The 14,282-nt window shown below is 43.8% G+C and overlaps 1 protein-coding gene across 1 annotated transcript in view; it reads right to left on the bottom strand.

Moving 5' to 3' along the window:
• Positions 1–14,282, bottom strand: part of LOC146662765 (uncharacterized) — a 34,585-nt gene that overhangs the window by 6,357 nt on the left and 13,946 nt on the right. Inside the window, exons 2-3 of the mRNA XM_085419362.1 lie at positions 5,555–5,660; positions 3,064–3,232 (exon numbers count right to left, since the gene is read on the bottom strand). Of these exons, the coding sequence (XP_085275488.1) occupies positions 3,064–3,087 (24 nt within the window). The 5' untranslated portion in view covers positions 3,088–3,232; positions 5,555–5,660. The remainder of the gene's footprint in view (positions 1–3,063; positions 3,233–5,554; positions 5,661–14,282) is intronic.

The raw sequence follows: 14,282 nt of genomic DNA, 5'->3' as shown, positions 1-14,282 counted from the left end.
CCGCGCATCCAGCGGCAACGGCGAAGCTGGTCCGGAGGTCGGCCGCGTAGCAAGCGGACACGGCCCCACAGGCATGGCCGTGAGCTCCTGTACACAGGCGGCTGGGCAGACGTCAGGCGCACAGAATCGACTGGTGGCAGCGAGGCTGGACTAGCCAGTCCGCCGACCCCCGGCTTAGCGGGGCTGTCCCGCTCCTCTGCCTCCAACTCCGGCTGCGCAGGCTGCCCTGGAGCAGGGACCTCCGTCTCCTCGCACAGCTGCTCCGCCACCGCCTCCGCCACTCCCGTTTGGAGCGGCTCCCCGCACTGCGCCTCCGCCTCCAGCAGGCACAGCCCCTCGTCCACCTCTGGGTGGAGCGACTCCTCTTCCTCCGGCAGGTGTAGACCCTCGCCCGCCTCGTCCTCCGCCTCTGATTGGAGCGGCTCCTCCACCGCTCCCGGCAGGAGCAGCCCTTCACCCGGCTGCTCCTCCTCCTCCGGCAGGCTCGGACCCCCACGTGACTCGTCCACCACCTCCGGCTGCCGAGGTTCCCCACACGGCTCCTCCACCGCTTCACTGTCCTCGGGACACACTTGTGGGGGTGGCGCCCAGGCCCAGAGCAGCGCCACCAGCTCCCCAATCCTTTCCAGGTGGCGCTCGGACCGGTCCTGCAGCTCTTCCTGCTGGCGACGCACCTCCACCGCCTGCTCCCGCTGGGCGGCCGCCATTTCGGCCACCCTCCGGGCCAGCTCCTCCATTCCCTGGCTCCGATACAGACCCGCCGTGCCGCCTCCTGGGTTTCAGCACCAATGTGGCGTGAATAAGGCACGGCGGGACCACGGAGCAACGTTCAAAGCCAACTTTATTTAATTCACGTCACACCACACCAACCCCTGAGTCCCCGTGTTTTAACACGGCGGGCGTGATTGCGGATGCCGTGCAGGTGCATCCGCGCGGCACCGCAAACCACGCCCCACCACAATCACATTATCACTTAAAGACTGGATACTGATCATGAGGCTAACAAGGGCTTCCCAGAGAACATCTGGATTAACACATACGGCTTCAAAGTTTTGGTGCTTTACAACAAACCTTCTCAGTCACCGTTGCCATTGGCAAGCAGTAGGCGCATAGACACCAGTAGTTTTCCCTCACTCTCTCGTCCTCGTGTGACAGATTGTGTTCATCTTCATCTAAACTAAGTGCTGGTTGACTATTTTCATTATCTCACTCGGTTCGCTCTGGTGTGAACTGGAAAGGTTGAACAGAAGCCATTTCCAGTGCGCTGCAAACTTGAACTGGATGCGGTACAACTGTATGACGTCCCTACCCAGAGTGCATTGAGAAGTAAATAACAATGGCGGCCTACTGGTAAATCTGTTTTATATAAAATGTGCTTAAAAGGAAAACATTTGGCGTATTTTAATAAGACATATTTTATTGAAGGCACAATACATATTTTAGCGCAAACATGTCTTAATAGCTGGGGTTCCCTTTAACATCTGCAGGAAGCTCTGAGTAGGGCTGGGCCATATCATACCGTTCACGGTAATACCGGTGTAATTTTGGGCAACGATAGGAAAATGAAATATCACGATAGAATATGGGTAAAACGCACATGCGCAGTACCTTTGTTTACATACGCACATGTGTACATACGCACATGGCAGCGATGCAGAATGAGAAGAGTGAAAGTGGATCGTTGAATAAAAACGGATGAACCAGAACTGGTTTGTCAAAATGCTGCAGCTTCACTGGAACTGGTTTAGCTTTCGTCCGTCAGATACACAACAAAGCACTATTTTTGGTAGAGCATGCTAGCGGGCCGTCGTTATTACCGTGTTGTTTGGAAAACACGGCACACTTAAAATCAATCCTTTGATTTTTCTGAAAGTCGACAGAGCCCCTTATAATCCCGTGTGCCTTATGTATGAACTCTGGTTGTGTTTACTGACCTCGAAACGATTTTATGTACACGGCGCTCGAAAATCTGTCAAATGTTTCAGTACGACTTTGCTAAGCTACGAAGCCGCACCGCTTGATGGATTGTCGGAGCATTACGGCTATCGTAGGCGGAGCCTCGTGGAGTGATATGTACTGTGCTTCAACATAATGTTACCGTATTGTGTGTGTATGACCTCTTTTTAAGTTTTGTGGATATATTACATGGTTATGCTGAGGATATGTCGGCCAGTTTCCACTGGAAATGCCTTTTGGTTAAACTGTCAGCAAAGAATTTGTATTTGCACTGTTAAATTTTTATATAACTTTAATGCACATAAAAAACCAGCTGCTTGTTTAAGTGAAAATACATTGATGGGTTTGTTTGGTTTTTTTGCACTAATAAAGTTGTGGAGTTGTAAAGTATTTTGTCTAGTGTCAATTATATCGTAATCGCTCATTTTCAAATGTATATCGTGATAAATATTTTTGGTCATATCGCCCTGCTCTAGCTCTGAGGATGTTTTACTAGTCGCTGGTTGCTGGAGTACTTTTCTATGCCACGGTGTGCAGGGGGAGCAGCACAGGCACCAAAGGCACCCGCGGCTGCCTTTGGTGGTGCAAAATGTTTCGTCGACACTGTTGTGTTTGTTGGGGAGAAAACACAACATACAGCACTTAATAGTCACACTACTAGCGATCGAAGATTTATGTAAATTTAACAAGCTGAATGCATTCTGTACTGTACAGGAGACACGGCACAAGATTGATTGACAATGGTCCTCAGCCAATCAGGAACATAATGGGCTGCAAAAAAAGAAAAAAAAGAAGGAAAATTGCACAAATAAAAAAAATAAATCTGCGAAGGTGAACCGCATTATAGCGAGGGACCACTGTATTGAAGAAATACTGATCACCGGGGAAAATCTCTTACTTTACGAAAAAATGTGAGTTTAACTGATGATATTGCTGTTTCGATGGGTGCTGATACAATTCAGAGTTGATACGCCATTTTCAGGGTCAAATTCAAGCACTTTTTATGCACTTTCAAGGTCCATTTTCAAGCTTTTCCAGCAAGTAAAAAAAGAATGCATGTTTCACTTTGTATCATCTGAGTAAGACCATGTGAAAATTAAAATAAACCATCAGTGTTATGGCCCTGTCCATAACAAGTTTTGGAGGCCAGTGTCAGGTCTGCTGCTGCTGTCAGTGGCTGCCCCGGGACAACTGCTGGTGAGGGATTTGAAGAAGATCACATGGCCAGGGGACCAATCAGCAGCCGTCAGCTCATCCACTCCGGGGCCTGCAAAGACTTAAAGGCACAGACAACAACAGCCACCAAAACAGATTATGGACAGGGCCATAACACCCCCCTTCCCAAGACCAAACATCTCCCCTAAAGATGTTTGGCGCTTAGGGGTTCCCGGGTTCAAACCCTATGTGAAATCAAACATCAAACAAAAGACAAGCGCTACACCTAACTCCCTAACTGAAATAAACAGGAGAAAACAACCTCGGCCGGTTGAGGCGACTGGAGGTTTGGTGGTGGATGCGGGAGCAGAAGCTGCTGCAACCATCCCACAAGCTGCCAGTGGACGGGTGTCGCCAGGGGCGGAGGCTCCTGCTGCCATTCAGATCCCAAACGTTAGCCCAGCCGAACAATCAACAGGATTGGTTACGGAGGATCTTGGGCTCGCCCTTCGCCTGAAAGAGGTGGAGCTTGCGACTAAGTCCAAAGAAGTTGAGCTTATGCATCTCCGCATAAGGGCTATGGAGCTGGATCCTTCCCGACAGCGCAATGTTACCTCTACCCCAGTGAGTAAAATTGTGAATAAATCTTCTGATTCGTTCTCCTCTGACCAATTTGATGCAAGCAGGCAAATTGCTTTAGTGCCACCTTTCAGAGAAAGTGAAGTTGACTCTTACTTTAATGCCTTTGAACGCATCGCAACCACTTTGAAATGGCCCAAGGATGTGTGGAGTTTGTTGCTGCAGTGTAAATTGGTGGGGAAAGCACAGGAAGTGTGTGCGAGCTTGTCTATTGATGACAGCCTGGATTATGAAATTGTGAAATCCACTATTTTAAGGGCTTATGAGCTAGTTCCAGAGGCATATCGCCAGAGGTTTCGGTCGTGTGAAAAATCTGCCAACCAAACACATGTAGAGTTTGGTCGGCAGATTTTTCACACATTTCACTTGGGGTTACATGTTTGATTTTTGGGTGGGGGGGGAATGTTACGTTTCGGTGTTGTCAGTGTTTTGTTTTTGCGTGACTGTCATGTGTTTCCTGTTTTACTTTGAAGGTCTGTTGTTATCTTAGTGTGTTCAGTTTACGCTTCCTTGTCTCGTCAGGTCTAATTTGCCCCAGCTGTGTTTCCCTCCTGTGGTCCATTCCCTGATTGCTCCTTCTAGGTATTTAAGCCCTGTGTGTCAGTTGGTCATGGTCGCGATCTCCCCCGTGTTGTAAATAGTTTGGTGTTTTGTTGTAAATAAATAAATAGTCTGTTGTAAATAGCTGTGAATGGGTTTGTTAATATTTTCGTTTGAGACACCTTCGTTTTGGGATTTTGGTGGAGCGCTTTAGTTTTTTTCTCGTGTGTTTTTCTTATTTTTATTTTCATACGTTGCACGCCGGTTGCCTAGGCCGGGGTGTAACAATCAGGTTGATTTAAACCCCTTTATTTCCCTTTGGTTAAAACATAGAAAAATGCAACACACAAAAATACTGAAAAAGGTAATTCCCAATAACACCTACTGTAAAATGTTTAACCACGTTGCTGTCTGTATTATTGTTGAAGTCCTAATTGATCACCTCTAAAGTGTTTGTGCTAATAACATCATGTACAGTCAGACAGGCATGGAGAACAGCACTGACTGGGAGGCTTTGAACAGATGACACATTCAATTCAACATATAAGACTTTAAGAACGCACAAGCATCTACATAAAATCTATTAATCTGTCATCTGTGATATTATTATGTACAATTATAATGTATTGCTCATCTCCCTTAAATAAATAGGCATCATTAAAGTATGAAATATTCATATATAAAAACATATAAATGTGTCTCAGTGGGTGATAGTGCCCCACAGGCCTCAGTGTGAGCTTGAAGCCATTTATAATCTGTAAGTTGTTTAATGTGTAGGTGCTCACGACAAACAGATTTTGAATGAAAGCCGGGTAACTGAAGGCTGAATTGTGAGCACACACGTATTGTGTGTGTCCATCTTACGCTCTGTTAATTTTTTAATATAACAATAACAGTGCAACTAGGGCTGTGCAATATAACCAAAATCTCATATCCCGATATGACACATGTCTCATAACAATAACGATATATATCACAAATGTGCATTTTCTGTAAATTCTTTGAATTTCACACAAGTCGACTTAAAGTTTAAGGTTCATTTCGATGGCTCTTTTTTGCCTCTAAACTTTCTCTGTACCCTTTCATGTGATTCTTCCATAGGTGGGAGAAGAAAAAACAAATACTGCTATAAACAGCGCATTTTGCGACACCACGAAACAAACAATAGTGTATAATATGAAACGATAGATGTTTTTATATCGTTCATCTAATATGCATTTCATCATGTTGCACAGCCATAGATGTAACTGAGATATTTTCTCACCTCCTGTGTTGAAGTCATCGTTTCTTCTGTAGTGGCTGAGCTGAGTCCAAATGGCTGAAACTGTTCCTCTGCTGCTCCACCAGACTCTTCTCCTCCTGTTACTCAGCTGGGACACAAAAGTATAGATATGTATTTTATCCCTGACAAGAAGAAGCAGAGCAAATAAACATTACTACACTCAGTGACAACAATACCTATGAAGCTTCAAGGTGAAACCCCAGAAGCAACTACAAAAAGAAAGTCATCAGCTGCCTACAAGAACTTGAAAAAGCCACTGAGCTCCCTGCATACCACCACCTTTACCCGGTGGATGCTGCACCCTGTATATATGAACTTCCATAGACACACAAAGAAGGAGTCCCACTCAGGCTCATTGGTAGCAGCATAAAGTCACATATTTTAAATACAACAAGGGTTTCTACAGACACAAACATGGATGTGCTGTGAGCTCCCCAGTGTGTCCCATTGTAGCCAAACTTTACATGGAGGAAGTGGAAAGAAAGGCTCTTGGCTCTTTAACAGGGACAGCACCGAGTTACATGATAGAGTGAAACAGGGTCTCACAAAGGTTTCACTCAGGACCTGCTGACACACACATTTTTCCACACATTGGCTCTTGTGATAAGATCAATGGTCAACAGTGGGTTGACGACCCTTTCAGTTGACAACCCCCACAAGGGTTTAAATGCCTGGGACTCTCCACCATTTGATTTTAGAACTGAAAAAGCCACTTTTGGATGAGAGGTGAAACGTTTAAAAAAGCTTACAGACGTCCAGTCACTTTCTTTCTAAGATCTTGGACTCAGAACAAAAGCTGTCCAGCTTTGTGTGTCTGTCAAAATGCTTTTTACAAATCCTGCTGGAATCAGTGTTGTTACAGCTGCAGTCAAAGCAAGATGGAAACAATGAAGAAGGAAAGTTCAAATCTACTCAGACTAAATGTCTTCAGTCAGTGTGTCAGCCTCCAGTTAACAACAGTGGTGAGAAACTGCACTACTGAACCTCCACTGACTGAGTAACTGTAGTTTGGTGCTTCATCAGAACTTCATGGCAGGAAGTGTTTCAGAGTGGGGACAGAGACAGTTGCAAAGTTCAGCTTTAGTGAGGCTAAACTCCAAAACCTGTTTTCAGCTAATGACTCTGCTTCTGTCTGGAAAACAATCAGACGGTGAACCAACCACAGACCTAAAGACCCCACTGCACCAACCATTCACAGCTGAACAGCTCCTGCTGCGGATTCTACCAATAATGACGTGATCACAGTCTCTCCACCCTCTTTGGGTTCTCTCTCCATAGATGTATGAAAATACTGCAGCAGATCGCTCTGACTTCCTGTTATCACTTCAAATAGAAATGAGGCTGTAGAGGTTTGGTGCAGGCAGAAAAACAGCTGCAGGGACAATGAAAAGACTTTTCTGCTCCAACTTCTCCCAGCATGCTGAGCTAATGATTAGTTGGTGTTTTTCTCCAAACACTCTCTCACTCTTCTCTCAACGTGTTCACAATAAACTGTGAACAGACACCGAGGAGAGCAGCAGAAGACCTCATTCAGGAGCTAAACTCAACATGAACTGAACTCACAGTAAAGTTAGCTCGGTGCTTACCTTTAGATGAGCCCACAAACCGAGAGAAACTCCGCGATGAAGCTGCAACTCTTTCCAAACACAGGAAACAGATCAGGGAGCAGAGACCCACGTGGTTCACGCTGATCTCAGCTACGATCCAGGAGACAAGGGTGGGCAGATCGATGCAGATATCGATCAGGACGTTGGTAGTGGTTTATGATCGATACTTTAGTTTGTTTCTCTCCTCTTAGTCCACTACTTTACTTGCGTTTCATGCAAAATCATCTCTCTCTGCTCGACTCCTCTTTTGCACAGACAAATGACTCCGCCCCTTCTTCCTGATCTGCTGTGGTTTGTTACTGTGCGATCACGTGACTCGACGGCAGATTTGTGTTACCGCGGTGTCGGTGGAGTTTAATAAACTCGGCCGTCTGCCATAAATGTTCCCTGTTCAATATCATGTGATTCTATAATAGACTGTGTCTATTTTGCTTTTTTATACGAACCCCCTGACATTGTGTTTGCTATTTTGTATCTGTATATCTGTATTTTGTGCTTTGTCAATAAAACGTATTCAACCCCCCCCCCCCCCAAAAAAAAAACCTCGGCCATCTGCTCCTTGCTATCTAAAATATTAGTGATGGGATTTCCGACTCTTTTTAGAGAACCGGTTCTTTCGGTTCGACTCACTAAAAAGAACCGGCTCTTTCGATTCCAAACCGAGTCTTCGGGTTGCTTTGTTGCTTTAATTAATTTATTATTAACAATAATATAAAATTATGCACAAAAGGAATTACTAATGTAAAAAAAAGTGGTCTTAGAGACAAAACACGTATAAACTCCAAAACACATTTCTAGCATGAACTGAACTTCCAAGACAGAGCTACCTAGATCACTTAAATTACACAATTGAAAGCATGAAAGCATGTGTGTATTATTTGTGTATTTATACACACACATTCATATATAGTCAAATAATTAAAAAAAAAGTTCATTTACCTAGGTAAATGAACTTTTTAAATTTTTAAATTATTTGAATATATATGAGTGCTTCTTTTGAGTGTATTCATATAATTATTACTTTTTTCTCTTTACACCTGGTTTTGTGTGTTCATGTTCTGGGCCCTGTTTCAGGAAGCCGGTTTAGTGGAAAAACTGAGTAAGTATACCCTGAGTTAACGAAAACTCTGGGTTTTCGGTTTCACAAAGCGAGTTCAGCTGCAGCCTGAGTGAGTCACTATGACGACACACTCCGTGAAGCTAACCTGCCCCCTAGCAGGTTTACTACAACTAACCCTGACTGTCTCCGCCCCTTTGTCGGAAACCTGACAGTAGGAAGTGTCGGACATGGCGTGCCACTTCCTTGAAGAGCCAGTAGATGTTGAAGCCCAAATTCTCCGCAGAGCTCTCCGCCGGGAGAGAGTGATCAGAGCGCGTTTGGACATTTTATCATTTCCTGATGATTGTCTGTGCGAACGTTACCGTTTCTCAGCACAATCTATAATTTATTTGAATAACATCCTCAGGCCATATATTACGCATGTGACACATCGCGGACATGCTCTCAGTTCATTGCATATTATTTGTATTGCACTTCGGTTTCTTGCAAACGGGAGCTTTCTGTATAATATTGGTGACGCTGAGCACGTTTCCAAGGCTACCGTCTGTCGGGCAGTCAGGAATGTTACAGTTGCACTGAAACGTCTCCTGTACTCGTTTGTGGTGTTCCCCGGTCATAGACCCACAAGATTTATCAAAGAGGGATGCCACAAAATTGCAGGTATCAGGATGACCAAAACTTAATGTATGATGTGGTGATACTTGAACTACTACTTAAATTGCACATTTATTTTCAGGGTTCCCAGGCGTGATTGGCTGTACAGATGGCACTCACATTCCAATCATTGCTCCTTCAGTAAATGAAGGAGACTATGTGAACAGGAAGTCTTTCCACAGCATTAATGTACAGGTACATAGTTCCCTGTAGCATTTCAAACTAACAAATTATTTCATCATAGTAATGGATGCTAATTTGTGTTCTCTGCACTGTGAAGATCATATGTGATGCTGCCAACATTATCACAAATGTGGAAGCCAAGTGGCCAGGCTCTGTCCATGACTCACAAATATTCCGTGAATGTACACTGAGCACAAAATTTGGACATGGTGAGTTGAGAATACTTTAAAATATATAAAGACCAATTGCTTCAGGGACATTTGAACTTAAGTGTACCCTTCTGTCTTAGGAGAGTTCACTGGCTACTTGCTTGGTGATAGGGGGTATCCATGTTTACCCTATTTGCTTACCCCTTACCCTGACCCTGAACCGGGCCCACAGCAGCGATATAATCTGGCTAATTGCAGGACAAGAGCCAGAATTGAAATGACTATCGGAATGCTTAAGGCCCGGTTCCAGTGCCTGCAAAGACTCAGGGTCACCCCAGAAAGGGCATGTGACATTATTGTGGCATGTGTGATTCTTCACAACATTGCCACAATTAGAGGAGAACACTGTCCTTCTGAACCAAACATCAGCAGTGATCCAAACCATGAACATCCTGACCCTCCCACGGACATACAAGATGGAAGCGCAGTCAGAGACACCATATGTCACAATCATTTCCTTTGACCCATCACCTCAACATGTTGAAAGACGAATAAACAGATTTTTTGTTCAACTGGCTTTATTGGTCGCCTGTGTTTCCTGTACACAAAGTATTAAAAGATGTAAACCTCATAAAGTGTCTCTGTTGCTTCCTCCTCTGTAACAGCTGTCAATGTTTCTTCATTATTTTCCTGTAGTAAAGAAATAAACAACATTGCTGTTCTACTGTAAACTCATATAATCTGTGGAGTATTACTCACAACTGCATGTTGGTCTGGCTCAACAGGAGGCTGCACCAGATGCAGTACACCATCACCATCAACTGATAGAATATGAGGTTTATACAGGTCACTTATAACTTACAAGGGACCAAATGGCAATTAACAAACATACCAATCACCTTACACTTCATTGTCATTATGCTCTCAAAGACAACCAAGACTGAGGGAAGGCAAAATCAGTAGGAAAATAACTTCACTACAAAATAATCCATTATGGTAAAGAGTTTATCAAATGAATGAGCAGCACTGCAAAGGTGACTGTGAAGAAAGGATGTATGCACATCATGTATTATTTTGAATTTACCCCTTATGTAGGCACTTGTGTCTTGCGGGGTTATTGACTCAGAGGATGTCCCCGCAGAGATGCCTTCGGCCACAGGGCGCCCACTGTTTTGGCTGAGGGCCAACTGCTCAGCCTCTGTGAGTGGTGGTGGTGGAGGACCCCCACCTGTTTTTCGGGCCTCCGCTTTTTTTCTGTTGGCTATAACGGGCCACATTTGAGCATACAGAGTAAGCAAATATGTACTTGTAATGTGCTCAGATAATTTCAATAAGTGCTTACAGAGGGGAAATTAATGTAGCCTCTAACTGCAATTGATTTACATCGGACAAACAGACCAAGCACTATGGCTCATAATACAATTACACCTTACCTGTTTGGACTATATTTTTATATTTCATTTTTACTTGCTGCCAGGAACGTTTGGGGCCTGTTGGGTTGCACCTGCGCTCACATCACATCACAAAATAAAATGTATAAAATAACAAATAAAATAACATATGATAAAATAACGTGTTAAATGGGTGGAAATCCCTCGATCAATGTTTATATTAACACTCACGCATTGACTCTGTCGGCTATGTTTTGCCATGCATGCTCCCTTTCTTTTGCAGCTGAGGCTGTGTTACTTTTTTCCGCGGAATTTGCATGTTATCGGCATATACTGCCATCAGAATTTCGGCCTCAAGCGCTGTGAAATACATTGACCGCGCCTTCTTTCCCTCCGTCTCCATGGTGACTCGCTTAATCTGTGCTCCGCTTATCAGGGCTTTATGTATCCTCGTCCGCGCGCTTCACTTGGGGTTAAAGCAACTCCGCGTTGACTGAACTAATTGTTATCAGCCTTTCTGAAACCGAATATTCCGAGTTGGACAGTTCGGGGTTACTCAACCGTGAGTGTCGTTTTTCACTCTGAGTTTTCCAAACCGGCTTCCTGAAACAGGGCCCTGGGCCCTATTTCAGGAAGCCGGTTTAGTGCAAACTCTGAGTAAGTATACCCTGAGATAACGAAAACTCTGGGTTTTCGGTTTCACAAAGCGAGTTTAGATTAATTCTGAGTGAGTTACTATGACGACACACTCCGTGAAGCTAACCTGCCCCCTAGCAGGTTTACTTCAACTAACCCTGACGTTCTCCGCCTCTTTGTCGGAAACCTGACTGTAGGAAGTGTCAGACATGGCGTGCTCCTTCCTTGAAGAGCCAGTAGATGTTGAAGCCCAAATCCTCCGCAGAGCTCTCCGCCGGGAGAGAGTGATCAGAGCGCGTTTGGACATTTTATCATTTCCTGATGATTTCCTGTGCGAACGTTACCGTTTTCCAGCACAATCTATAATTCATTTGAATAACATCCTCAGGCCTAATATTGCTCATGTGACACATCGCGGACATTCTCTCAGTTCTGTACATATTATTTGTATCGCACTTCGGTTTTTTGCAAACGGGAGCTTTCTGTATAATATTGGTGACGCTGAGCACGTTTCCAAGGCTACCGTCTGTCGGGCAGTCAGGAATGTTACAGTTGCACTGAAACGTCTCCTGTACTCGTTTGTGGTGTTCCCCGGTCATAGACCCACAAGATTTATCAAAGAGGGATGCCACAAAATTGCAGGTAGCAGGATGAACGAAACTTAATTCATGATGTGGTGATACTTGAACTACTACTTAAATTTTACATTTATTCTCACGGTTCCCAGGCGTGATTGGCTGTACAGATGGCACTCACATTCCAATCATTGCTCCTTCAGTAAATGAAGGAGACTATGTGAACAGGAAGTCTTTCCACAGCATTAATGTGCAGGTACATAGTTCCCTGTAGCATTTCAAACTAACAAATTATTTCATTATAGTAATGGATGCTAATTTGTGTTCTCTGCACTGTGAAGATCATATGTGATGCTGCCAACATTATCACAAATGTGGAAGCCAACTGCTCAGCCTCTGTGAGTGGTGGTGGTGGAGGACCCCCACCTGTTTTTCGGGCCTCCGCTTTTTTTCTGTTGGCTATAACGGGCCACATTTGAGCATACAGAGTAAGCAAATATGTACTTGTAATGTGCTCAGATAATTTCAATAAGTGCTTACAGAGGGGAAGTTAATGTAGCCTCTAACTGCAATTGATTTACATGGGACAAACAGACCAAGCACTATGGCTCATAATACAATTACACCTTACCTGTTTGGACTATATTTTTATATTTCATTTTTACTTGCTGCCAGGAACGTTTGGGGCCTGTTGGGTTGCACCTGCGCTTACATTACATCACAAAATAAAATGTATGAAATACAAAATAAAATATAATAAAATAACGTGTTAAATGGGTGGAAATCCCTAGATCAGTGTTTAAATTAACACTCACGCATTGACTCTGTCGGCTTTGTTTTGCCATGCATGCTCTCTTTCTTTTGCAGCTGTGGCTGTGTTACTTTTTTTCTGCGGAATTTGCATGTTATCGGCATATGCTGCCATCAGAATTTCGGCCTCAAGCGCTGTAAAATACATTGACCGCGCCTTCTTTCCCTCCGTCTCCATGGTGACTCGCTTAATCTGTGCTCCACTAATCAGGGCTTTATGTATCCTCGTGCGCGCGCTTAACTTGGGGTTAAAGCAACTCCGCGTTGATTGAACTAATTGTTATCAGCCTTTCTGAAACCGAATATTCCGAGTTGGACAGTTCGGGGTTACTCAAAGTCAAGTCAAAGTCAAAGTCAACTTTATTGTCAATTCTGCCACATGTACAGGACATACAGAGAATAGAAACTTCGTTACTCTCAATCCCTAGATAAAATAGAAAATGAACATTTAAATATAAGAGTGATTAAAAATGCAAGTAAAATATTTTAAAGTAAAAAAAATAAAATAATATAATACAATTTTACATATAACAAGAAAGCTATACAATATACAATATAAGGGTAAATGACATTGAGTGCAAACCAGGCAGAGTAGTGCAAATAGGCAAATAGTGCAAATGGAGATTTAGTAATGTACGGTATGAGATAGTGTAACACAAAGTCTTATGAGGTAATGGCAGTCCAATGCTCCACAAAGTGACTGGTAACTGGTGCAGGCCAGTGAGTGAGTCAGAGAGTGTGTGTGTGTGAGTGTGTGTGACAGAGTTCAGTGAGACCGTGGAGGAGAGAGGGGAGAGGGGGCAGAATCGGGAGGGAGTTAAGCTTCCTGACAGCCTGATGGATGAAGCTGTCCTTCAGCCTGCTGGTCCTGGCCTGGAGACTCCGCAGTCTCCTCCCCGACGGCAGCAGCTTGAAGAAGCTTTGCATTGGGTGCGTGGGATCAGCCGCTATGCAAAGGGTAGTGATGGGCAGATGAAGCCCCATGAAGCACTGAAGCTTTTCATCCAATTGGTTCACCCCAATGCGAAGCTTCATGAAGCTTCATTTGCTCTAGCAGGACACCTACTGGACGTAAAAAATAATAGGTGGCATGAATTTGAAGAGTGTGGCATTTTGCACACAGCCTGTAAATGTCAACAACAAAAGGAGTGTGTAAAACATGTATATTGTAGTGATGGCAGTATACTGTGTATATTTATAGTGGCAGTATGGAAAATGATTATTTGGAAATGCTTGAAATGGAAATGATCATTTACTGTGAGGTGAGGTGTGGTTGGGGTGTGGACAGTAGTTGTGCTTTTGTAACGTTGAGGTATGGACAGCTACACACTGAGGCTTTGAGCCTCAGTCCTGCCTGTTCATATTTTATTCTGTAAAAACTACATTTTCACTGCTTTTATGGCCTTTTTAGTGGGGAGAACATAGCTGGGATTTAATGATTTAACAAATCTTTTGAATCCTTTGTCCTCCACAATGCTAAATAGCTGTGAGTCCTCAATCACCATGCTGACCAGGTCTTCATCTATTTGAGATTGTTCTCCTGAGGAAAGACAATAAAGATAAAGCACAAATATAAATATCACACACGTAACTTATAACAGTTGTATAATATTGTTATATCATTTAGTAACATTACAGCATGCTA

Source organism: Rhamphochromis longiceps, linkage group LG9, assembly GCF_057381845.1.
Source record: "Rhamphochromis longiceps isolate RC_006_pf linkage group LG9, R_longiceps_female_GT1.1, whole genome shotgun sequence".
NCBI classification, from domain to species: Eukaryota; Metazoa; Chordata; class Actinopteri; order Cichliformes; family Cichlidae; genus Rhamphochromis; species Rhamphochromis longiceps.
Note: the sequence above shows the minus strand (reverse complement) of the source record. Positions and strands in the feature narration are given on the sequence as shown.